The sequence below is a fragment of the Tauraco erythrolophus genome, chromosome W (assembly GCF_009769465.1).
Source record: "Tauraco erythrolophus isolate bTauEry1 chromosome W, bTauEry1.pri, whole genome shotgun sequence".
Lineage (NCBI taxonomy): Eukaryota > Metazoa > Chordata > Aves > Musophagiformes > Musophagidae > Tauraco > Tauraco erythrolophus.
In genome coordinates, this window is record NC_141497.1 from 3,558,529 (window position 1) to 3,585,360 (window position 26,832).

The following is a 26,832-nucleotide window of genomic DNA, read 5'->3' on the forward strand; positions in this document are numbered from 1 at the left end:
TACCGTTTTGATCTGAACAGAATAACAATAAACCAATTTCAAACATTTACATATTTATAAATGAGGGCATTTTAGTTCTTAAATAAGTGGGGTTTTTTCATCCTAATGAAGAGGAATCCAAAGTGGTAACATTGTCAGTTATTCTCAGTTTGTACTGAGGAGACACTATGGCTATCTTGTTTAATCCACCTAGAAGTGAAATTGTTAGGTCAGTAGAAGGTATGTTTAATATTCTTTCTCAGTGTCCTAACTACCTCATAATCTTGTACTAAAAAGGTTAGAATATATAGGACTGCTTTTATTTTAAATCTAAGCTTAGCCACAATAGTGGAACTGTCAGTGTAGCTTTAAAGTATACAGTGTTGTTTCATGAATAATAATTTATCTGCTATAAATGGGCTCTTTAACAAACTTAAAAGGGAAAATCTAGGCATAAATTCATTTTTAAGTTAAAGATTGGCACCTACTGCTTAAAAAAGGCAAAAAAGCTCTTTGTTTATGCACTGATCTGTCAGTTAAGGTTCAAGGTAAGATTTAACTATACCTCTATCTTTTCTTTTACAGATCCTTCAGTCTGGGAGACTATGAGGGAGCCTCTGCACACAGGGAAAATGTTACCCTTTACTGGGGGGAAGGGTAAACCAGTAGGGAATACAGTACAATCCCAACCCTACTGGGAGGGGTGGGAGGGAGGTGTTGCCATCACTATGTTAAGTTGATGTTGGGAAATGTTTTAACATCTGGAGCCTTTGTGGGTGGAAATCTGTCTCCCATTACAACTCTGCACTGGATGTGAAGAAGGAGAAAAAAAAAAATCTATTAACAAAACAGCACATTCTGGATTATTGTGGGGAATTGTACCAAAATAAGAACCATATAATTGAACCATAGGGATATGTAAAGAGGAAAACTATTTTGTGCACAATAAAGGAAACCTAAGAATGGGGGTCACAAATGGTAAAAGGCTTTCTTTTTGCTTTTACATTTGTTTGTTGTTTTTTTTTTTTGTTTTGTTTTGTTTTAATTAAAGTAAGGGTTTTCTACATTACTTCATCCTGCTTGATGGAATTCCTAGGTAATTTGCATGTTAATGAATAACTAAACAAATTAAGTTAGTATAGTTAAAATGCAGCTTGCATCTGTATTAGGAGCAGACACTTGCAGTGTACAATATAGAAACTGTCATAAATTAATAAAGGTTAACTTGGACAAAATGAAGCAACCTGCAAGCTGCCAAATGAGTTACTCCTTTCATTTTTGGGGTAAGGGGAGGGACACTTCAAAGGAAAGATTGACATCTTAATTTTAACATTTTTAAAAAAAAATTGGAGTAGTGGATATGATTTGGTTATTGTACTTCATTAGATTTAATTTCTAGAGTAAGGCATTATTCTTAACGTGCAATTTTAAGGTTCAGGCATGCATTCTGGCTCATAGTGATCAGAAGTAAATTACTGGGAAAGTAGCATGCTTGCATCACATAGAGTGAGATTGGTATACGTTTACCTATGTTGCGCCATTCTTGTGTTGCATTTTACCAATTCAATATAGCCCTGCAGTTAAAATTCCTTTTCTATGATTCTGCGGATCTTATTTTTATTGAGAATATAGATATAAAGTACCGTAGTTAACAATTAGGCCTTGAAATACCTTTTTAGGATCTGTTAAGATTAAGATTGATATTGTATTTTGTGTAACTTGCACAATGTGGAAAGCTGATATAACTGCAAAATATTTGTCTCTGCTGTCAGTGTGATGTGCTTTCTGCATGGTTATATACTAGTGATTTTTAGCAGAATCTCTAAAAATGAGTTACATGATAAGACCCATTGAAGGCTACATAAATGTTAGTTGGCATGTAAAGACAATTGTAGAAGTTGATGACGATTGCTATATTTATGTTTATTCCCACTCAACGTATTACCTTTTATGCTTTCTTTTTGTTCACAGCATGATCTTAGAGATGTTTAAGTTAACGGATGTAATGCAAGGTATCTACACTGTATTGGCGCATGTTGGTGGCCCTTTGTGATTTAGTTAAATGCACAAGGGTGCAAGTTTAAAGCTACAGAGTGAAAGTTGGTTTGGATCCTCTTCATTTCATTTGTTTAGCTTTTCTGTTGTTTTTTTGTTTGTTTGTTTGTTTTTCTCTCTACTTACATGTATTCCTGTGAATAAATCCTTATTAAGTTAACCCTTTACTTTTCCTTCCATGTGTATTTTCTTATGTACTGTGAATGTGAAATCCTAACTGGTACACTTGATCTTGTGTTCATCTGAAAGTGGCAAGTCTTTATTAATTTAGATTGCCTAAAGAGTATCCCATGATAATAAAGGAAAATGGAGAGATTTTTAACTCTGCTGGTCAGAAGTGAAGCTGCACCTTTCCATTTTTCAAGTGCTGCATAATTAACCTGCAAAACAAAACTAAGCCATAACAACCTTTTTATAGATTTAGTTTCTCACCTTTGCATTGCAGAATTGGATATTGGATAAGTTTGGGGTGGGTTTTTTTTTGTGGTTTATTGGGTTTTTGTGGGTTTTGCTTGGGTTTTTTTTAAGAACTTGCTGCTCTTTGCATGGTTCTGTTCTTTGAGTGTTAAATGATTTAGTCATTTCACTGAAGTTTGAGCTGTATGAGTGTGGACTTATAAATGCTGTTTGAAGAGTTTTGAGGGTTTTTTTATGCATGATAACATGCACGCTTTAAATGTGTCCCGTTCTCCCCTCTCCTTGTGGTTTTGTTTTTTTTGGTTTTTTTTTTGGCTTTGCAAATTTGAATTGATTATGCCTGAAGAATAGTTTGGACGTGTACTGTATGAAGTACATTCAGCAATGCTAGTACATAATATTTATTCAAATTTGTCAAAATTGCATGTAATATAACTTGCTTTCAAATTATATTGCTTTGGTAACAAATACAAAATTCCTTTTTAACGAATAATGCTGAAGTAAATTAGTAATAGTTTTAGTCACTAAAAACACTTTAAAACCAAATTCTGGAAGAAGAAGAAAAAAAACAAAACACAACTTTAAAATTTAGTGTGGGTAGGATATTTTTTTAGATGCAAAGTTGCTTTAATTTTGAGTGTGTTTAAGAGTCTCAGAGAAATGACATTAAAAAAATTTGTAGAACAGAAAATCTACCCAAATAATTCAGCTAGAATCTGAGTTTAGTTAAACTTAAATTTCAGAAAGCCCCCTTAACCAAATAAAACCACTCCACCTCAGATTACCTTATGATGCCACTTTTGTACAGAGTATTTTAGTAGGTATTTGTACAGATATGAACTGATTGGTATAACAGCAAGGAAAGTAATTAAGGCAGAAATAAACAGTACTGACAAAATAGTCTTTTGTATCAGTAAGTTCTCTCATGGTATATTTTAAAGCAAATAAACTATATTCCTAATGCATAATATAGTGCAGAGATTTGCAGTAGCCGTTTAGGGTTTAATATGAGGTAAGAAAAGTTCTGAATCGACATTAACAGTAATTGAATTATTGCAACATGGGATATATAAAAAGTATTTTAATTTTTGTGATGTAGTCTTGACAGTTCTTGAATGTTGACTGAATGTTTATACTGGTAGAATTGTGAGTTTGTTAAATTTCAGTGTTTCTGCCTCTTGGCATGCTAAAAGCATGGCTTCATTTGCTTGTTACACACTGAATAAAGTGCTGTTAGTGTGCTAAACTACAGAAATAGCTGCTGCTAAGTAATGATGTAGATTTTCTACTTGAATATTTTTGTTGTAGGAACCTCTGTAGGTCAGTGTTTACTGTTTTTATATATGCCTTTTTTTCTGTTTTGAGTTTCCCTTTTTGAAGGATTCAGAGAGTGAAGAAAAGCTGCTGATCAACCTAAGTTGGTAACAGAAAGGATATTTCAAATCCTTATAAAATGCGTGGTTTTGACAGTTCTAAATTGCTGTTAAATTAGAAGTTCAATGCTAATTTTTTTTTCATTACACATTCGGGAAACAACTCTCTTCATTTAGGAAAAAAGATGAAAATAGTTCATTATTTTAAGCAGTGCATGCAAAAATAATCAGTTTTGTAAATTTTTTTCCAGAGCTTGATTATTTTCTAAATCAGTGAATATGTATATATTTAAATTGTAATAAGCTAATTCTTATGCTTTAGTTTATTGCTCCTTAAAGCTTGTACTGAAAAGATCAGTTTTGGAAGAATGGGTTTAAAATTTATAATCATTATAATTTTTAAAAGTTATGAAGTAGCATAAATTTTGTAAATAACAATATTGATACACTGTGATTTTTTAACTTTTTTTAGAACTTTTATGTTAGCATCAATCTTAATTACTTAAACTGCATATATTGTATAATAGTAAAATGTGTATTTTAAAGCTTCAAGTGGCTTTTCTCAAGCGAAACTCATTGCTACTTAGAAATATTCAAATACTAGCTTTATCTCAGGTGAATGCTCTTGTACCCTTTTTGTTCAGAACACATGCTTATATAAAAATGTGTCTTAATTATATCAGTTTATGTATTTCATATTAGGCAGCTCCTCTGTCTTAAACTTACTCTAAATTAACCTTCTACTGTTGGACAATAATGACTTTTGCTTCACCTATTTATTCATATTGAATGTATTAACAGATAAGGTGCAAAAACATTCTTCCCTTGAGGAGAATGCATCCATATTCAAACAACTGAAATATTTCTTGAAAAATGCTTTAAATGTAACATTGTATTGGGAAACATTTTGTTTCAAATTTTGTCAAGAAAAGAAGTTGCAACTTAACACTAATTGCTTCAATACTGTCTCTTTCATGGGGATAAATGCATAAAGCCTTATATAGGGTCTAAAGAGTAACTTTTTATCTTAGATAAAGGTTAAGCTCTACAGTGAAATGACTGCTGTAAATTGCAAAACATCCTGCAGTTATTTCAGATAGATGCTGATTTAGTTTGCATACATATTTGTGATATATTACGTAAGTATTTCCAGTAATCTCATCTTGCGTAAATAAAGCTTGATCAGTAGCTGTGTATTTCACTCACCTACACATTTGCCAGAATGACTTGCATCCATCAGTCTACTAAGTATTCTTCTCCAATAGAAACTTGTTTTTGTCTGCCGCTGATGCTTGCTCTTTGCACTTAATGGTTGGAGCAGGCCAATTTTAGATTAGTTTAATTGGGAAACTCTGAAGTGAGTACTCTTGTTGCTTGCCTTGTAGAGTATATTCTACTAAAATAATAAGGATACTTGAATGTATTTGTAAGGGAAGTTAAAATGGCTCTATAAAAGATGAATCCCTGTGTGGTGTTACAGTATATTTAAGTAAGCCAAATCCACATCTTGACAAATTCAGCACGTATAGTATAATATCACTTTTCTATAAGCTGGTTCTATTGTGCTACTTTTGCCTTAGGTATCTAATTCCTTACTTTGGGTGAGCAACAAAACTGAGAATCGGTTAAAAAAAAAAAAATCACCTGGGTGGTTTTTGTGAGGACAGTGATTAGAAAAAAAGATGAGTATAAGCAGGTTTATTTGGCTATTGAAATCTCCAGTGTAATACTATCTTTTTTCATGGGAAAAGATAGGTAGCTATGTATGTCTGACTTACTAATGCTAAACACTTCTAAAATTTTTAATTTGATGCAGTATATAAAATAGTTTAAAATGAAAGATGACTGATCTTTCTGCCGACAACTTAGGTTGTATGAGTTTTGCTTGAAAGCTTTAAAACTGATGTTTCTATATCTGCCACAATGTTGGAATGTTTCCTTCAAACGTATCCTCCTGCAACCTCTCAAACTGTGCTAAATTGAGTGATATTTCTTGAAGTCTGCCTATTTGCTAACAGAATAGAATATTAAATAGAACATGGTTTTAATTTTTGATAAGCTGCTGAATTTTAAAGAGTTTTGGGGGCCACCAAATATTTTGGATCGTGCAGAGAATATATATTGTACTGTAATAATTTTGTATTTACATTTGTATGATGTGACATAATAGATGTGAATGTTAATCACTGCTTGACTATGTTAATAAAGTTGTTTAAATATAGATGTTGCATTCCAATTTTTAATGAAAGATGAAAATTTCATCTTCAGTTTGTGTTTTGCTTGACTCAGTAGGGCACTCTTCTGGTTCACACATGTAAGTTCTAGAGTCTCTTGAATAAGGAGGATATTTATTTTATCTGAATCAAAATGATATTCGGATAAGTTAAGGTCAATTCAAGTTGATTAGAAGAGATATCAGTTCCTGTTGGCTATAAGACATGAATGCACCAGTGACTAGGAGGGAGAGTAGTTTTATTTTCATCTTCTTTCAAATAGCCCTCCTCACTCCCATTCTGTTGTGGGGTACTTGTGATAGAGCATGCTGCTGTCAGTGGGAGACTTGAACAAAACATCTGACTCTCTTGACTCAGAGCCTGATCTTAAGCTATGGCTTCTAATTTTGAGTCTGAGGTTTGTATATACAAATGAGGTGAGTAGAGTAAGTACTAGCATCTTAAATGAAATTAACATTATGACTAAGTTTGTGGTCAGATTGCAACAGTGCAAAGGATTGTCCTTTCAACATGTCGTGCTATTATTTTTCTTAAAAAAAACCCAACAAACCACCAAACTTTTGCATCTCATTTAAAGATGTACTTGAATGAAAAAGAAAGCATTTCATTAGGAATATTGTGTGCATAAATTAATTTCTTATGTAGGTTAAACGCTTACAGAATAGATGTTGGTAGCTTTTGTTATCCCAGAATGACTCATAATGAATCATAGTGATTATATAACATATTAATATGTAAAATGCACTTCCTTTGGAGGCATTTGCCCTTGTTTTGTGTAAAATGAGTAATATATACCATTGAAACCTCCCAGAAAACACCTAAATATTAATCTGATTAATGGCAGGCTTAAAATGAAGCATTTTTCCAATAATCAGTCTACTTTTTAAGGAAAACAGATGCAATTATGCTGCGCATTTATTAAGACATATATGAATAAGTGATGGCATGTAAGGAATTACTTTTGAATCATACAGTTTTTCAGGGGTTTTTATGACATTCTTTTTTGTCAGACTCCTTTAAATCATAAAAGTAAAAATTGAAGTATTTCTTAGCTTCAGGTATATAATAATTTTTGTCAAATCTTAATTTATATTTAAAATATGAAAAGAAAACTCCGTGTTACGCTGACAGTCTTACCCATTTTTCCTTTTCTTATTGCCCCTCGGCAAAATGGATAGTCATGTTTCCTCTATTAAACATACAGGGGAATGTAGTCTCCCCTTGGGTTTACAGCATATAGGTTAATTTGGATGCGTAACTACTACAGTATTACTATCACAGATATAATTATTTTTTAATTGTCCATTATTTCTCTCTGTTCCCCCAGCGTTTAATACAAATGCCAAATATAATTTTGTTTCTCTTATAAAGTACTGTACACAATGAGAAGCAATGTAATTTGCCAGTCATTTTACCTTGAAATGATTGTCAAGAATGCTCTACATGTAGGACATATTTAATTTTCAGTTTTCTCAAGTTATCATTCAGATTTCATAGAATCACAGAATGGTTTGGGTTAGAAGGGACCTTAAAGATCATCTAGTTCCAACCCCCCTGCCATGGGCAGGGAAACCCTCCACTACACCAGGTTGCTCAAAGCCTCATCCAACCTGGCCTTGAGCACTTCCAGGGACGGGGCATCTACAACTTCTCTGGACAACCTGTTCCACTGCCTCACCACCCTCAGAGGGAAGAATTTCTTCCTTATATCTAATCTAAATCTGTTCTCTTTCAGTTTAAATCCATTGCCCCTTGTCCTGTCACTACACGCCCTTGTAAAAAGTCCCTCTCCAGCTTTCTTGTAGGCCCCCTTTAAGTACTGGAAGGCTGCTATAAGGTCTCCCTGGAGCCTTCTCTTCTCCAGGCTGAACAACCATTCATAACCATTTGGTCTTCATGGAAGTCTTTAATCAACATAAATTTGACATAAATTGGTGAATTCATCAGGTTCTTAGGGACGACTTGAATGTTCTGCTATATGTCTTACCTAATATCTTACAGCATGAAGGGCAAAGGACATCAGTATTAAGATGGGAGTAGGGGAGATTCTCAAACCAGAACTGATAGAGTTTCCCTGAGGGGGAACCCAACATATCAGCTTCTTACTTTTTTATATCTTGGATAAAGCTTTGTGCTGACAAAAATCATAGATAAATTTTGGATAAAGCACTTAACCACTTGTGCACATAGGACTGTGAGCTGCAGCCCCTCACATCATTGCTTAGATCTGGTCCTCTATTTTTAATCAAGAATGAAAAGCTAACTGCTGTCTTGAAAAATGAATCATCTCATTAAGGTAGAATAGGGACTCTTTGAAGTCCCAGAAAGAGACCAGTGGTGCTGACTCTTGCCATGAAGAATATCTAAAGATATTCTTACTGAAAAGCAGCAGTCCAGGTATAGACTGACCCCAGATAGCAATTCAGTGGATCTGTATTCTGGTCCAGCAATCAACATGATTCCAACTGGCTAATAATCTACATCAAGCAAAAGAAGGGTCTGGAAAACTGAACTATCATTGAAGAGAAAGGTTTGAAGTAAACAGTTTCTCCAGACTCTTTGACTTCAGATTAAGTGTATAATTTTTAGGAGCCTGTCACTGAAACTGTAAAATCATGTGAGAGGAGGTACTAGAGAGTGTAAGCTACACTTTGGTAATAAAATGCCTAGTAGTCATCAAATGCTTTGAAAGATCTTATCCTATGTGGCTGGAAAGATGTTTGGTTATGAAGCCTCTTCAAACAGCATGAATCTATTCTCCTGGGTGTCAAATAGTTCGTATGCATTCCAGTCTTCAGTATAGTCACTCCTTAGTAGTTACTGAACTACTAAAATAGAGGGGATTTTACTCAAGATTTCTGAGTCTGCCTTCTGCAAGTATATTCATATTTCTGTAGAGATCAGGGTTTCTTCACTTCTGAGATAGCACTTCTCAGCTGCGGTGGGGCCGGCGCTCTGGGCATGCGCGCGCCGCTCCTCCGCCCGAGGAAGGGGGAATGCGACGCGCCTGCGCAGGAGCCGCGGCGCCCAGTGGCAGCTGTGCACATGCGCGGAGTCGGAAGCGGTGAAGCTGTGTGGAAGGAGGCGGTGGTGTTGTAACGGGAAGGGTGGTCCGCTGTGACGGTGTTCATTTCTTCCGTTGTGTTTCGTTGGCAGAGGCGGCCGGGGCCTAGCTCGGGCTCGTTGAGGGCCGGGGCGGTGGGATGATGATGGCGTACTTCGTGGAGAACTTCTGGGTAGGGAAGTGCCGTGGACTGGTTCCTCCGTGTCGCGGGTGGGGTGGGGTGAGCAGGGCACGGCATAGTGCAGTGCAGTATAGCGTAGCCGACGTACTCTCCGCGGGAGCAGCCTCGACTCTTTAGGCTACTCTGGGGACTGGGCTTGGGCCTTATTGCGGGGAGCGCGGCGGAGGGATGGTAGCCGCCGTCCCCTCTTTGGCACTATGTGCCTCCTGCGGCGGCCTTCTGCGCCTGCCGCGGTGCGGCTTGCCTCGCCTCTGCCACACTGGGCCGTGGGGGAAGCGTCCTACCCCTGCCTCGCGCAGTGCTCGGTGGTCTGTTAGGGAGAAGCGATGGGGGAGATGGTTTACTGGGCCAAAGGATGTGCAGACACAAGAGGGAGGCCCTTTGCTAGGGAGTCTACTCTTGTAGCCACTGTGGTGCGTAGATGGGGCTTCTACTGCAGTCTGATCTCTCTTCGTTAAGCTTCCCATACAATGCAGTTGTTTGGGAGAATGACACTAACTATAACGATTTACTGTTGTTATAATGCAAAAGCAAAACTTCGTCTCAGAACTTTGTGCTTTTGTACTGACAACTCATTTCTATCTGCATGATAAGATACAGCCTGAACAGCAGCGAGCTAGAGAAACAGACTTTCCAGTCTGTTTTAGAAACATAATTTGTCAGTCATCTCTGTGTAGATATTTATATTTTTAATTTGGTATTTATATATGGAGAAAAACTTTAAAAATTATGTTTGGATTATTGAGTCTTGCATGAAATGAAACTTGTTTTCATTGTGACTGTAGCTGATCTGAAACATTTTCTTGCAAGTTATTTCCATTATACATACCTAGGTTTTATCACTTTGAATACACTCATACTGGTATAGTGACTTACTGTTCTCTTAGCACTACTTTAGGACGTGTTGCATAAGCTTTGACATAAGTTTGATTTTTAAACTGACTGGTGCAGGTGATACTCTTGTTAATTGTGAGTCTGTTAAACTGTTTCAGGTCAACCAAAATAAGCTGCTTCTAAGCTAGTCAGTATATATTTTTTAATTGTTTTAAATTAATTTGATTCAACTGTTGGAAGGTCTATGTATAGCTGAAATTAGTCTCTATGTAATGCTGTGTATGGTAACTCTGGAAGCTCTGGGATATAAAAATGTGTGTTTAAATTGATTTTGATGAACTTATTTTACCTTTTTAGTTGAATTATAGAACGATTTGGGTTGGAAGGGATCTCAAAGACCATCTAGTTCCAACCCCCCTGCCATGGGCAGGGAAACCCTCCACTACACCAGGTTGCTCAAAGCCTCATCCAACCTGGCCTTGAACACTTCCAGGGATGGGGCATCCACAACTTCTCTGGGCAACCTGTTCCAGTGCCTCACCACCCTCAGAGGGAAGAATTTCTTCCTTATATCTAATCTAAATCTGTTCTCTTTCAGTTTAAATCCATTGCCCCTTGTCCTATCACTACACGCCCTTGTAAAAAGTCCCTCTCCAGCTTTCCTGTAGGCCCCCTTTAAGTACTGGAAGGCTGCTATAAGATCACCCCGGAGCCTTCTCTTCTCCAGGCTGAAGAGCCCCAACTCTCTCAGCCTGTCTTCATAGCAGAGGTGCTCCAGCCCTCGGATCATCTTCATGGCCCTCCTCTGGACTCGTTCCAGCAGCTCCATGTCCTTCATGTGTTGGGGACTCCAGAGTTGAACACAGTACTGCAGGTGATGTTTACCAGAGCATCTAAAATGATTTTAAATTTACCTGGAGTTAGGTGGATGAAAAGAAGTCAATGATACAAATGGACAAACCTTAATGACTAATATATCTCTTTCTAAGTTTGTGGATAAAGAGAAAATTGTTTTTGGTTAACATTTGCAACTTTCATTTTAGAATTACAGAATGTACACCCAGTTCCTATTGTTCTGTTGCACAAAAAATTGTAAATTAATTGTTAAATAGGGTATCTTAAGCAGCATAAATCAAATCTTGTAGTTGTTGAAAATTTGTACCTATTTCAGTAAATACTTTTCACCTATATGATGGAGTTGTGCTCTCTTCCCTTCCCCCCCTCCCCATTAATGGATTGTCTACAGTTATTATTTGGCATATTGGTGTAACTGGAATGACTCTGGAATTTTCTCGTTGCAGACAAAATTTTTCTACCAAAATTACTTCTATGCCATTATGTTTTATCTGTATTAAGATTCTTGCATGCATAATCTGTTGGCCAGGGATGTGGTTTTTTCATTCTCCTATCTGACAGAATAGCATGGGTAGTACTAGTGTAAAACTAGCTATAGGACAGTATAGCTAGTGTAAAACTAGCTATAGGACAGTATAGCTAGTGTAAAACTAGCTATAGGACAGTATAGCTAGTGTAAAACTAGCTATAGGACAGCTTCTCTGGAGCTGACCAAAACAAGAGGCAAAAGATACAAATTTTTCAGTTCTCCGCCCCCAAATTTAAGCGACTCATTTCCCACATTCATTTTGTTCTAGACTTTTCCTGTTTAGCATTTATCTAATGAGAGGTGTTTTTTAGTTATGTTTTGTTGATATATCATGTTTGCCATAGGCAGTTGTAAGGCTTAACTAGGATTTAGAAACTTAATTTGGAGATTATTTCATTTTATGAAAGTTTGAAGTAAATTAGAGACCTAAACTTTTTATGGTTAAAAAGAAATCCTGTAGTTAAATTGGAGTACCGCTTCCAAATGTTGCAGTTTGAATATTTGTCTGCCCGTTTCCTGGAGAATAAGTCGTGGGCTTGGTAGGCTATTTTAAAAAGAGGATTAAGCAGGTTATGACTTAAATAATTTATAATCAAAAGTATTTTTTTTCTCAGTCTGTTCTGTTTCTTCAGTGTAATGTGGTGATATGATCATGTTTAAAGGATTAAATAGGGGTGAAGGATGATTGTGCATACTTAACCACTGCTAATGCATGTTATAAAAGCATAGGTTGAAATGATGGTAATTCACTTATTGTCAAATGGTCTTTACTTGCTGAACTTAGGAAAAAAAAAAAATCAAAATTTGTCTGAACTTTTCTCACCAAGCTTCTGAAATTTGACCAAAATCAAAATGTGTTTGAGAATTGCACGTGCCTTTTATTGTCTCATCTGCTGTTTTTCTGTGAAAACAGTATTTGCAGCTGTCCTCTTCTTGCTTCTCACCCTAGTTCAACAAGTAGTATGTGTTTTACTAGTCATGGGAACTTTAGAATCACCTTAATAGTTGAGAAACACTTGTTTACATTGAGTAAAAAGAGGGTGCTATAATATGGAGTGTTAACTTTTCACACTAATAGATGTTAATGTCAAACGATTTTGGTCCAAAGCAGACAGCTTCCACTTATAAAATTTGATTAGAAACATTGGAAATAAATACTGCTACAGATTGCCCAAAAATTTCTGGCTATTTTACCAAACATAAGTTTTAAATTCAGAATCATCTTTTATATGCAACACAAACTTATTTTTAAAATTTTTCAAACTCTATTAAGTAGTTTAGTAAAGCAGAGTTCCTGTAATCTGTTTCCTGTTATGTACAAGTCATGAAAATGCTGAATTATGACTTCACAATTGCTGACAGGGTTACTTTCATTTCTATGAGAAAAATCATTGCAGTTAGTTCTCTCGATGAAGGGATATGAAAGGACTGTCTGCCCTCTTTTTCCATGACTCTTAATTTATTGGTCAGTTGGTCAGTAATGCCTCATTGGAGGCTTATTTAAGTGAAGTGTTTACTTGTATTTGAAGTTTTATTTCCTCATATGGCTTGCTGTTAGGAGACATTTATGCTATATCCACAGAAGAGCTCTCTTATGGCAGTGTAAAATGGGAAACCTCAACAAGAATACTAGCTTCTGAAGAGAGTTTTGTTAGCTCTAGGGAAAAAAGGAGAAAACTGCTAATGAATTTCAAAGTAATTAAATGGAGCCTATATGGAGAGGGGACTGATTACATTTTGCATTCTTATACACGGTTTTACAGTTGTTTTCTGTTGAGTAATGATGGGATCATCCTCAACAGATGGTATTTTACCCCTAAAATGACATTCAGAATGGTCTTTCAAACTGATGTGGAAGTTTGTTGCATATAACCTGATCATATAAAAGATAAAAGAGATTAATCTTTCACCAAGATCCAACTTCTAGAAGAATCTACATCTGACTTCACTCTCTGTCTGTCATAGCAGTGGATGGAAATTGCTTCTGAATGAGAGTGGAAGGTCTCATTTCTGCTATCTGCTGTGTTTATTATTACAAAACTTTGACAACTGGCCTGTGCCATTGAGGAGAGAGGCTAGGATGCAAAGTATAAAATTACGAGAGTAATTCTTTATTCATGCACATGAGATGTCCCATTCAAATTGAGGCATCCTGAATGTGGTTTTACACAGGGTTCTTATAACTTTCAAGCATTCAGGTACAACATGATTTGACCAATTGCTACTTAACATACACTACTGCTTTGCAATGCAAATATATTTCTATGGTGTCATCATCCATCTGCTTCTTTCTTGATCTAGATGTCCCTGGAGTTGTTCCTGCTACAGTTCCTTATCTCTGATGCCAGATAAGGGGAGGGTTTCACAGAGATCATAGAATGGTTAGAGTTGGAAGGGACCTCAAAGATCATCTAGTTCCAACCCCCCTGCCATGGGCAGGGAAACCCTCCACTACACCAGGTTGCCCAAAGCCTCATCCAACCTGGCCTTGAACTCTTCCAGGAATGGGGCATCCATAACTTCTCTGGGCAACCTGTTCCAGTACCTCACCACCCTCAGAGTGAAAAATTTCTTCCTTATATCTAATCTAAATCTCCCCTCTTTCAGTTTAAAGCCATTGCCCCTTGTCCTATCACTACACACCCTTGTAAAACGTCCCTCTCCAGCTTTCCTGTAGGCCCCTTTAAGTACTGGAAGGCTGCAATAAGATCACCCCAGAGCCTTCTCTTCTCCAGGCTGAAGAGCCCCAACTCTCTCAGCCTGTCTTCATAGCAGAGGTGCTCCAGCCCTCGGATCATCTTTGTGGGCCTCCTCTGGACCTGCTCCAGCAGCTCCATGTCCTTCTTGTGCTGGGGACTCCAGAGCTGAACACAGTATTCCAGGTGGGGTCTCACGAGAGCAGAGTAGAGGGGCAGAATCACCTCCCTCGACCTGCTGGCCATGCTTCTTTGGATGCAGCCCAGGATACAGTTGGCTTTCTGGGCTGCCAGTGCACATTGCCGGCTCATGTTGAGCTTCTCATCCACCAGCACTCCCAAGTCCTTTTCCTCAGGGCTGCTTTCAATCCATTCTCCACCCAGCCTGTACTTGTGCTTGGGATTGCCCCGACCCACGTGCAGGACCTTGCACTTGGCCTTGTTGAATTTCATGAGGTTCTCACAGGCCCACCTCTCCAGCCTGTCAAGGTCCCTCTGGATGGCATCCCTTCCCTCCAGCGTGTTCACAACACCACACAGCTTGGTGTCATCTGCAAACTTGCTGAGGGTGCACTCGATCCCACTGTCCATGTCACCAACAAAGATGTTAAATAGCACTGGTCCCAGTACTGACCCCTGAGGAACACCACTCGTCACTGGCCTCCACTTGGATATTGAACTGTTGACCACAACTCTTTGACCATCCAACCAATTCCTTATCTACCAAGTGGTCCATCCATCAAAACGATGTCTTTCCAGTTTAGGGACAAGGATGTCGTGTGGGACAGTATCAAATGCTTTAGATAAGTCCAGGTAGATGATGTCAGTTGCTCTTCCCTTATCCACTAATGCTGTATCCCCATCGTAGAAGGCCACCCAATTAGTCAGGCAGGATTTGCCCTTAGTGAAGCCATGTTGGCTGTCACCAATCACCTCCTTTTTTGCCCCATGTGCCTTAGCATAGTTTCCAGGAGGATCTGCTCCATGATCTTGCTGGGCACAGAGGTGAGACTGACTGGCTTGTAGTTCCCTGGGTCGTCTTTTTTTCCCCTTTTTAAAGATGGGGGCTATGTTTCCCCTTTTCCAGTCATTGGGAACTTCACCAGATTGCCAGATGTTGGAGGGGCTGGGATGCTGGCATTATCTGCGTAGTCCAGGGATATCCTTTGTTCTGCAGGGCTGTCATTTTCCTCCTTGCAATGAGCTGAGGTCCTTACTGAACCATGACTGTGCAGTGTACAATGTAAACTATATTTATCTTAAGAAGGTTCATACAATTTCACACTCTAAAGACTAATTGGTACAATGGTTAGGGAGTGAGATTCCCCCCCCCCCCCCCCAATGTTATTTATTTTTAAGTAGACTGGTTCTGGACTTTTTGTAATCCCAGCTATTACTGTTGCTATCAGGAAGGAGCAGGTAAATACATCTATGTCTAGTCATTTTTTTCTTCATTGCAATTTCTATGTACAGGATTTTATACAATTTGTTTGGGGAGGGGTAGTGTTGAGGAAAAACAATCAAAACACAAATAAACAGTGTTGATGGCTGATGTGCATGTGCATGATACATACTTGTTTTTTGTAAATTGAACTACCTTTTTTCCTCTTAGCTGCAGCATACATCTCTGTCTTTATCTTAGAGAACCTTAACTCTTCTGCTCAGTGTATGAATTGTTTGAGCTACTCTTCATGGAAATAACTACTAAATGAAGTAGTTGTGGATAGACCATATGACTTTCCCTAGCAGAAAAATGTGTACTCTCTGCACTGATACCATACTTTGACATAGGTACACATATGTCTCCAAACATGAGCAGAAGATAATGTAATTTATAGAATTGTCATCAGGTTAATCATCAGTACTGTTGATCATGTAGCTTGTGAATAATTGAACAGTTTTGAAATCTAGATGTTTGTGGTCATAGGTAAGGTATATTGATATTGGTAAGGTAGACTGCACTTGGCATTATATTTGCAAGTGAAAATGTCTCCTAGCTGTGCCAGACTTAAGTCACATAGACCCTCACATCTGGGAGTCTGCTTTGGACTTCCTGCTTCATTTAAACCTTAATATATTTTTCACATAGCCTCTTAGCCTCTAATAACTATTGATAATGTATAAAAGGTGTGGCTTTCAGGGGACTTTTTTAATTGAGGAAAGTATCTATTCTGTTTCTCTTGTGCTTTCTGCTATTCAGTGTGAAGTCAAGAACAAGAGTAGGACTGATTTGAAAACTTCATTTAAGTGGAAAAACTAATTTGTTTGCACTAATCTTCAGTTACAGTTAGGGAACAAGCTGATGATGGGAATTGTTTTTTCTGGCTCATTCCATTCTGTAAAAGTTTGCAAAGTTATATTTCTGATAGATTATTAGGCCTGAGGAAGGCTGCAGCCAGAGGCTGGGTCATGGCTATTCTACCCTTCCTGTATTTCTAAACTGGCAGGAAACTTATGAAGCTCCAGTATAGAAAAGACTAAAAGCTACCTCGTTATGAAAAGTCACTTTTAAAAGTTGAGAAGCAATCGTGTGTTCAGCACGTTTTGAACAATATGTGTTGGCTTAGGTAGAAGTAGTACCTTAAAGCAAGGGAAAGAACATTTCATGAAGGAGAATTTTATTAGTTTTTCTGGAAGAAATCCTTAACACTTATTTGTAAAAGTTTATTTCCAAATTTGGGCACAATAACAACTTTGGAGTAGTTAAATAAGAGGAGTTTTTTGTATCCTAATTGAAAATATCAGTAAGGTCTTAATTACAGAGTTATTTTGGTGGTTTTGTAATGCAGTGATATCCAAGGTTTATATTGAGTAAATACAGAAAGTTAATAAGGTACCTATTAGTGTACCAGTAATCAAAATTATTCTGAGCTTCAAATTGGTTAGATAGGAGTGAAAGGGGAGTGAAATCGTTTACTTTTTGCATTTGCAGTTATTTTAAATAAAAATTGATCTGACTTCCTCAAACCTAATTTGCTACTTATTGGTTCTTAATTGCATTCCCCACGCACAAAGTGTCTAAAAATGTGTTTGCATAGCATTTTATTTGTTATCATTACTCCAAACAGTTTATTGAACTGTTGTGATTAGACTGGTACTTGGAACAGTAAGACTATGTTAAAAAAAAAAAATTACATTTCTTACTAGTTGATGTTCTTATTCTTTTTTTCAAATATATAAAAGCCTTGCTCTGTAGATAGTCCCTTTAAAGTTTGCTGTATTTTGGTGTATTCAATTTAGTTCTGCTTGTACTTTTTACAGACCTTTCTGTAATTGCACTTACTCTAAACCGATCTGTGTTTTCATGAATTTTTACAGGTTACAACTTACTGCAGTCTTAGGAACAGTCATTTTATAGGTGTCTGGTTTTTGTTTTCCCCAATATTTGAAAGAAGTAAAGCAAATAATCCTAGTGCAATTAACACTTCACAGAAGTGGGCCAACTACTGCGAGGTTCCTCCATCTACCTGTGGCTGCTTCCACTTAAGCTGGCAGATCCCTGACTGCTGCCACCTTCTTGCTCCCATCTCTTTTGCTGAGCAATGCAGCTGTTCATGTCCTCATAGTGATCTGGATCACTGATCTTTATTTTTATTTACTAGCTTTATTTTTCAGCTGTATAATTTCCCTGATCAAGTGTGCCTTACGGCTGCACAAACAAATTTTTCCAGAACAAAAAAGACAGAAATGATTGGAGTGATGTCTGACCAAATCCTTGGACTTCTTTTGCTGGAGATGTAGAGCTGTTGCTGTGAAAAGTCCAAGATTCTGCTTATCATCCTTCTTTCCCTTCCAACATGAACATGCATGCAGTTTTCCTGAGGACATGCTTCTGTGTCTTTAGTAGCAGCAATGTTATAGATCTGAAGCTTTTGGAAGGCAGGAGGGGAATGGATAGTTTGACAGAAAAACTCTTATAGTAGCAGTGTTGTTGTGCCTTGCATTGCCTTGCCTTCCTTTCATTTATTGTTGTTTTCCCCTATTCAGGGGAAATTCACCATTGTGCCAGAGGTGATAAGCTGACTGAGTTTCTTAATCAGTTTTTAGGGCAGTGTCTCAGTTTTAATGGTGAGATATGCCTTGCTGATTGGAAAATGTTTTAAGCTTTAAAACTACACTTAAGAATAGACAAAGGGAAGCTACCTGTGAGAAGGAAGAAGTTAGAGGTTTTTACCAATTTTACAAAAAACAGAGAAATATCCATGAAGTATGAAGAATTGGGGAGGTGGGATATCCAGTGATCCCAAAGTGTGAATTTTAGTTCATGGGAAATAATGAAAGATAAGAGCGAATGCAGCATTAAGTATGCGTTTAAGATGGGAAGTGAAAGAATACAAGAGCCATAGAAATCTAGAAAAGAAATGGCTTTAAATATAGCCTAGAAATATGTAATAGAAGAGTTGTCATTCAAAGGGTAGTAGTGGCTGCTGAGGTGATTTTAGTTTGTTTTGCATGTAAGGGATTGAAGGGAACTAACAGCAATTGTTTAAAAGCTGAAGCATTAGAAAACATTCACTTCGTGAAACTTGATCAGTTATTAAAATGCATAGGTTCTATACTTTGTTTTGTAATTGTTTTAGCATGTTGTGTTTCATAGTTCTACTTTATTTTTAATATTAATCTTTAGGGGGAAAGGAACAATGGCTTTGATGTCCTCTATCACAACATGAAACATGGACATTTGTCAACAAAAGACTTAGCAGACTTTATAAGAGAAAGGTAAGTATTCATCCTGGCTCTTTAATATGCTGTTTGTGGGTTTTATTTAAATTCATCATTATATGTTATAGTAACATGCAAAACATAAAAATCAACGAGCGTTTTTAAATATCTCTTATAGCCTACAAGAATGTTTAGGTTTATTTGATTTGCTTAGAACTGAATAGTGACTCTTAAGCATCAATTAATAACAAGCTTCTAATTTTTAGGTTTGAATTAAAAAACAAGAGTAAGAAGCTAGAAATGTCACATTAGGTGTCCAGCAGTTTATTTAAATTAATCCCAATTTTTTGTCATGTTTGGAAGAAAAGCAATAATTTAAGTAGTAAAAATTATTGGTCTTTCAAAGTTTTTGACCATAGATGTCGAATTAGGGTATTAGCAACTTCTAGTATGATCTTAAAATTATACTTTTGGATTAAGATGTTGAGAAACTAAGTTGGTTAAAGAAAAGGCAGTGATATGTATGGACAAGAAAATAATATGCAGAAAATTACTCAGGTTCTTTATGGGATGGAAGAGACAGAACTTAGATCTGCAAAATGTGACAACTTCCTAAACAGATGTTTAGGAAGTCATCATAAAAGATGACTACTGCTGCTACTTTGAACATAAGAATTTCTATTCTGGATTAAATTAATGATATGTCTGCTTCAGAATTTTTGTCTTATTTGTTTACCAACACCAGATGACACATGGAAAAAACTTGCAAGAGGCTAATTGCTAATTGAGGACCTGTTTCAGTGAAGGATTCTTGCAGTAAAAGCTGTCTAAAAATCTAGCCTTTATTTTCTGGATTTTTTTTTTATCAAGAGTTAAGTTTTGGCCTGAAATGGACCTCAACAAAGAATTTTTAAAAACAATTTCCATAAGATGTAACCATCGTGAATCTGGCAGATACTCAGTGACACTGATGTTTGCATAGTTTCAAAGTGAGTTGAAGTGGAGAAAATGACAAAAATCTTTGGCTAAGTGAAACAGGTGAATTCCAGAGTCTATATGTGATGAACAGTCTCCTGTTGGAAGGGCTGCACAAACCAAGGAATGTTGTGTTTCAAGAATCCCTGATTCCAGAAAACACATTATGAAGCCAGACAGGGTTCTAGTGAAATCCTGCTTTGGATTTAGTGGAGGAATATCATGCTGTTGATGTTCAGTATGAAATTTTTAGGGCTTCACAAGCTGCTAAAAATGTTTATTTAATTTAAAAACTGCTTAACTGCTTTTAACATTGACAGTTATAAAAGTTTCTCTTGTGTTATCTTTGTGAGTGCCTGAATCTTTCCTTTGAAACCTGCTTTAATTCTTGGAATCAGTCATATTTTTACAGTAGTAAGTCATAGACTGAAGCTATACATCACCTGGACACATATTTAATTTTATTAGTACATCTGTTGTGTTTTGATTTATCTCCATATTTAGATCAGAAGCTTGCTTACTCATTCTGCTTCTTATCTTCTTTATGTTGTATTCTTTGGGCATGCTTCATGTTATTCATACTGATCCTAAGGTGAAAGGTCTTACGTAAATGTGTAAAAATAACTTGATGCTATATCTGTTTTGGATTCTCTGCTTTATTATGGTGACATAAATAAAACTTGACAGTTCATTCTACACAAAATTACCAGGAAAAAGAATGTGATGTTCTAGTTTATTTTTCACTCTATCAGCTCCTTCAAATGAAATTTTAAATGAAATGTGCCTTTACAATCACTAAATGAAATATTTGGACTTTCTCCATACGTTAAAAGTGTTTTAGCTGAAGTTTCTGCTAACTAATTCTAGGAATTTGGTAAGAAGGAGGCAATTTTTTTTTTTCCCAAGTAAGCAAGTTTAAATAACATTTAAGACTAAAGATTAATGACCATCTAGGAACACATGAGGATCCACATGGGCACTTTATCCTCAATGAGAGATCAAAAAATGTAGTTTCTTTTATTGTGACTAGATCAGGATGTGCCAAAGAGATGTGCAGCCATCTTACCTACAGCATTTTTGGTAAAATATATGAAAAATTTCAGTTCTAGTTAATACACTGAGATTCACTAGAATTTTAGCACTACATTTCAATTAATTTGACAAGGCTTCAGTGTACTTCCTTAAGAACAGCTTGCCTTGGGATTGGAAAATATCTGTCAGTGATGCAGACCAGCAGCAATAGGTTCTGTCCTTTTCAGTGATCCTCTCCCTGTCAGATAGTTAAACCTGGTATCCTATATGTTCCATTGTGTTTTCTTTAACTGTGCTTTATTGATCCATCTTGCTATGTCAGGCTGCCATTAAAAACAACAAAAAAATTGAATGCCAAATAGATGTTTCTTTTCAAGTCAAGGGTGTATCACTGATCAATCTCAGTCTAAGCTAGTGGTAGTTTGTGGGATATAGTTTGTAGTTTCAAAGAAATGGGTGGACTTTAAATATTTAGTGTCCTCACTTCAGTAAAAATGTTTGAGTGTCTGTATCTAGGCAGTTGTCCTGGTTTCAGCTGGGACAGAGTTAGTTCTTTTTAGCAGCTAGAAGAGCTCTGTGTTTTGGTTTTAGTCTGAGACTCGCTCTGAGAAGAACACTGACAGCACACTGATGTTTGTAGTTGGCACTGAGGCCTCAAGGACTTTTCAGCTGCCGGGTTCTTGCCAGTGTGCAGGAGCACAACAGGATGGGGGGGGGGCATGGCTGGGACGGGGGGTCCACGACTCTCCTTATGATTTGTACTTAGACTTAGAATTGAGGGCCAAACTGGCCAATTAGTATTCCATATCATGCAGCATCATGCCCAGTATAAAAGTGAGGGACAGTCAGAAAGAAGGATCTTTGCTCTTCCAGGACTCTCACTTTCGGACTCTGAGTGCTCTCTGTCTCGCTCTCTATTTTCGGGCCTCTCGCTCGTCTGGGATTGCGGTATCGGGTCTTATCTGTTTCAGGATTGGTAATTCGGGTCGAGACGGGCCTCGGTCAAGGGGTTGTGAGCAATTACACTGTACATCACTCATTTGTATATATTTATCCTTGTACATATCTGTGTATATATATATTGGTAGCAGCAGTATTCAGTTGTTCTTATCTCAACCCATGGATGTCTCTTCTTTTTTTCTCCTTTAATTCTCTTTCCCATCCCCGGGGCTGGGGGAGGGTGAGCGAGTGACTGTGTGGAGTTTAGTTGCCGGAGCGGCCTAAACCATGACAGCAGTGAAGCCCTTCCACTACCATTGTGAGGTTATTGCAGTATGTCAGTCTATTTCCCAGGAAATAAATATGGTTCAGTAGCACACATTTATTCATGTGGGTCAAATTCTTGATGTGAAAAGAAATTGTTTTGGGCAGTACTTCAACAGTATTTTACAACAGTCTGATTGTCTTGACCATATTCTGTTTTGCATCTTTGTTTATTGCGAAGAAATTAAGAGATGTTGCACACGATTATCTGTTCCCCTCCTTCCTCCATAGTATAGTCTGATTATTATTTTGTAGTACTTATCTGCTAGAAATATGTAAGTGAATGAGCGAGATTGATTAGGAGCCTCCTAGATCTATTGTTTTTATGCCCTACTTACACTTTGAGCTATTCCCTAAGAAAACTAAACTTACATATATTTGCAATTTCTTCACGTCTGCCCTTTTATTCCTTCTGAACACATTGGCCAGTTTTATTCAGATGTGGAGATACAGGAGAGTGAAAACTGAAAATTGCTAGCTGGGTAGAGGAGACACATCTGAATTGGTGATAACACTTACAAAAAGTTTGATTACTGTCAAAATATAAATAATTCAATATATATAGTTGTCAGCTGGTCAGTCAGCATTGCTGGAGTCTCTAGACTAGCCAGAATATTTGCTTTTTTATGGGAGTGGCATAAAAGAGAGGAAAGACGGTTGAGTGTATTTGGATGTACGGATTGCTTAGGGCACAAAGGACATGTTTGTATGAAGTCAATCTCCATTAGTTGTGCTGTTCAGAATAGTGTTTTGGTTGTGTACAGCCTAATCAGGGAAGAGTCTATTGTTCCTTTTTATCCAACCTTAGAAATAGTAATAACTAAAAAAAAAAATATCTAGGATGTGGAAAAATGTTTGGTGTTTTTTTTCTTATTATAGTCAGCTTAAGCATTTTAATGAAAACTCTTCTTTCAAAACTTCTGTAAGAATGTACTGAAATTGCAAAGTTCTTTACTCTGAAAAAACAAAACTGGAAAACCCTAGAAGGAGCAGAAGGTTTCTCCTTTGGCTGTGTTCAGTTAGTCAATTACCAGTTCAGTTTTCAACTGTGTTGTGGTTTAGACCGATCCGGCAACTAAACTCCACACAGCCGCTCTCTCACTCCTTCCCCAGTGAAGTGGAGAGGAGAAAAATATAATAAAAGGACTGAGGGTCGAGACAAGAACAGAGTAGGAGGACCCACCAACCATGGTCCCGGGCAAAACAGATTCGGCTTTCTTAAAGCAAAGCAATTTATTAAGAGTTACTTAAAAGGACAAAGGGAAACAAAACCAGTTACTTGAGAGGATAAAAGGAAACACAGCCAGATGTTAAAAACAACACCTCCCCCGCCTTTCCTTTTCTTCCCGGCTCTACCTTTTTCCCCAGCCACGCAGGGGGACAGGGAATGGGGGAGTGCAGGTCAGTTTATCCCATGTTGTTACTGCCACTCCTTTTCTTAAAGGAGGAGTCCTTACACCCTTTTCCCTTGCTCCAGTGGATCCCCTACTCACAAGGAAAATCCACAGACTTCTCCAGCGTGAGTCCTACCCGCAGGATGCAATCCTTCCCCATCAGATTGCTCCAGTGCGGGCTTTACCACAGTCACGGATTCTTAGGGAGCTGTTGCCACTCGCTCCGGCATGGGTCGTCACATGGACTCTTGATGCGTCTCTACCTTGTCGTGCATCCCATGCTTCACGACCATCCTCAGGCTCGGGCATCTCTTCTCCAACGTGGCTTCTCCACGGGCTGCGAGTGGGTCTCTGCTCCACCGAGTCTGTCCTGGCTGCAGGGGGGCTGACTGCCGTCTCGCCACCGGTTGCAGGGGAAACTCACCTCTGGCACACCTCGTCCCGTTCCATCTTCACTGACCTGGTGTCTGTGTGGCCGTTTCTCTCAGATCTTAGTCCTCTCTGGGTGAACTCGGCCCAGCGGGCACCCCGGGAGCGGGGTGCTCCCCGAGTTCCCTAGGCGGCTCCGCTGCTGCCATCCTGAATGGGTGGCGCTGGCCCGGCATGGGCAGCCCCTGGCCCGGAGCCGGGGCAGCGCCCTTCTTCCTTCCCTCTTCACTCCTGGGCAAAGCACCTTTTCTGGTTCCTTTGTCCCAACTTAAATAGGACAATTCGCAGAGGCGCCGATTGGCTCAACCCCGAGGGGGATGGGAGTCCGATATGGTGGCCAGAACTGGGTCTGACTCAGTTCCAAAACCAGGGAAGTCACAGGGAGCAAATTCCCTCTCCTGCCACCAGAACCCCCCCACATCAAACCATCACACTGTGTTATTTCACTTTTTCATTTTTGAGTATTGGTTAATGGTCAAGTACTAAAAGAACTGAGGGACAGTTGGATCTATGGTTCTTTACTGCTTTTTGTCCAGATATTCTGCTACTGTGAACAGGAAAGACTTGCTCAGTCAGTAGTTATTGGTTTCTGGGAGGTTCAGATATATGCAGACGCCAAAGCAGACTTCAGCCTCTTCAGGGGTCTCCTTGGTAGAGTACAATGGGATGAAGCCCTGGAGGGAAGAGAGGCCCAAGAAAGCTGGCTAATATTCAAGGATCACTTCTTCCAAGCTCAGGAGTGGTGCATCCCAACAACAAGGAAGTCAGGCAGGAACACCAGGAGGCCTGCCTGGATGAACAAGGAGCTCCTGGACAAACTCGGACACAAAAAGAAGGCCTACGGAGGATGGAAGCAAGGACAGGTAGCCTGGGAAGAAGACAAAGAAATTGTCCAAGCAAACAGAGATCAGGCTAGGAAAGCTAAAGCCCTGATAGAATTAAATCTGGCCAGGGACATCAAGGGCAACAAGAAAAACTTCTATAGATATGTCAGTGATAAAAAGAGATCTAGGGAAAATGTAGGCCCTCTCCGGAAGGAAACGGGGGACCTGGCTACCCGGGATATGGAGAAGGCTGAGGTTCTCAATGACTTCTTTGCCTCAGTCTTCACGGGCAAGAGCTCCAGCGGCACAGTCCAAGTCACAGAAGGCAAAGGCAGGGACTGGGAGAATGAAGAACCGCCCACTGTAGGAGAAAATCAGGTTCGAGACCATCTAAAGAACCTGAAAGTGGACAAGTCCATGGGACCTGATGAGATGCATCCGCAGGTCCTGAGGGAACTGGCAGATGAAGTTGCTAAGCCACTATCCATCATATTTGAGAAGTCGTGGCAGTCTGGTGAAGCTCCCACCGTCTGGAAAAGGGGAAACATAGCCCCCATCTTTAAAAAGGGAAAAAAGAAGACCCAGGGAACTACAGGCCAGTCAGTCTCACTTCTGTGCCCGGCAAGATCATGGAGCAGATCCTCCTGGCGACTATGCTAAGGCATATGGAAAATAAGGAAGTAATTGGTGACAGCCAACATGGCTTCACTAAGGGAAAATCTTGCCTGACTAACTTAGTGGCCTTCTATGATGGTGTTGGTGAATAAGGGAAGAGCAACTGGCTTCATCTACCTGGACTTGTTCAAAGCATTTGACACTCTTTTGTATGACATCCTTGTCTTTACATTGGAGAGACATGGATTTCATGGATGGACCACTCGGTAGATAAGGAATTGGCTGGATGGTTGCACTTAGAGAGTTGCAGTCAATGGTTCAATGTCCAAGTGGAGGCCAGTGATGAGTGGTGTTCCTCAGGTCAGTATTGGGGCTGGTGCTATTTAATATCTGGAGTACTGCGTTCAGCTCTGGAGTCCCCAACACAAGAAGGACATGGAGCTGCTGGAGCGAGTCCAGAGGAGGGCCACGAAGATGATCAGAGGGCTGGAGCACCTCTGCTATGAAGACAGGCTGAGAGAGTTGGGGCTGTTCAGCCTGGAGAAGAGAAGGCTCCGGGGTGATCTTATAGCAGCCTTCCAGTACTTAAAGGGGGCCTACAGGAAAGCTGGAGAGGGACTTTTTACAAGGGCATGTAGTGATAGGACAAGGGGCAATGGCTTTAAACTGAAAGAGGACAGATTTAGATGAGATTGTCGTGGGTTAGGTTGAAAACTTCCCCCCCACACACACAGCCGGTCACTCCCCCTCCCCCACCCCCAGGAATGAGGGAGAGAATTAAAGGAGAAACGGGAAACCTGTGGGTTGAGATAAGAACAATTTAATACAGATGATTTAATACAGTATAGATGCTCACCACCCCCTCGTATGCGAAGCCCGTCTCGTCCCAAAGCTGCAATCCCGGACAAACGCGAGGCCCCGAAATAGAGAGGGGCAGAGAGAGAGAGAAAAGAAAGAAAAACAGCAGAGCAACAGCGCAGCAAGCGCAAAAGAGCAAAAGTGCAAAAGAGCCAAAGCCCCTCTTCCCAGCTGACCCTCGCTTTTATACTGGGCATGACGCTGCATGATATGGAATACTAATTGGCCAGTTTGGCCCTCAATCTTAAGTTCCACCACAAATCACAAGGGGAATCGTGTCCCCCTTGTCCCGCTGTGTTCCTGCACTCCGGCACACTGAAAAGTCCTTGGAGTTTCACTTCCAACCACAAACATCAGCTTGCTATCAGCATTCTTCTCAGAGTGAGCCTCTGAGTAAAACCAAAACACGGAGCTCTTCTGGCTGTTAAAAAACTCTGTCCCAGCTAAAACTAGGACAGAGATATAAGGAAGAAATTCTTCCCTCTGAGGGTGGTGAGGCAGTGGAACAGGTTGTGATACCTGAAAAGGAAACTGAACTTTTCAAGACTTGTTTTAAAGTTTTA

General features: G+C 38.9%; 2 protein-coding genes across 7 annotated transcripts in view; both read left to right on the plus strand.

The window, feature by feature from the left end:
- The window catches only part of LOC147526178 (transportin-1-like), a 68,816-nt gene extending 66,818 nt beyond the window's left edge, over positions 1 to 1,998 (plus strand). For all 3 annotated transcript variants that reach the window (XM_086630147.1, XM_086630146.1, XM_086630149.1), the window contains one exon: positions 565 to 1,998. The gene's annotated coding sequence lies outside the window, so the exon portion shown is untranslated. The remainder of the gene's footprint in view (positions 1 to 564) is intronic.
- A 7,136-nt stretch (positions 1,999 to 9,134) lies between these two features.
- Positions 9,135 to 26,832, plus strand: part of LOC104379675 (F-BAR domain only protein 2-like) — a 140,645-nt gene continuing 122,947 nt past the window's right edge. For all 4 annotated transcript variants that reach the window (XM_086630249.1, XM_086630251.1, XM_086630252.1 and 1 more), the window contains exons 1-2: positions 9,135 to 9,294; positions 18,845 to 18,936. In XM_086630249.1, the coding sequence (XP_086486375.1) occupies positions 9,262 to 9,294; positions 18,845 to 18,936 (125 nt within the window). In that variant the 5' untranslated portion in view covers positions 9,135 to 9,261. The remainder of the gene's footprint in view (positions 9,295 to 18,844; positions 18,937 to 26,832) is intronic.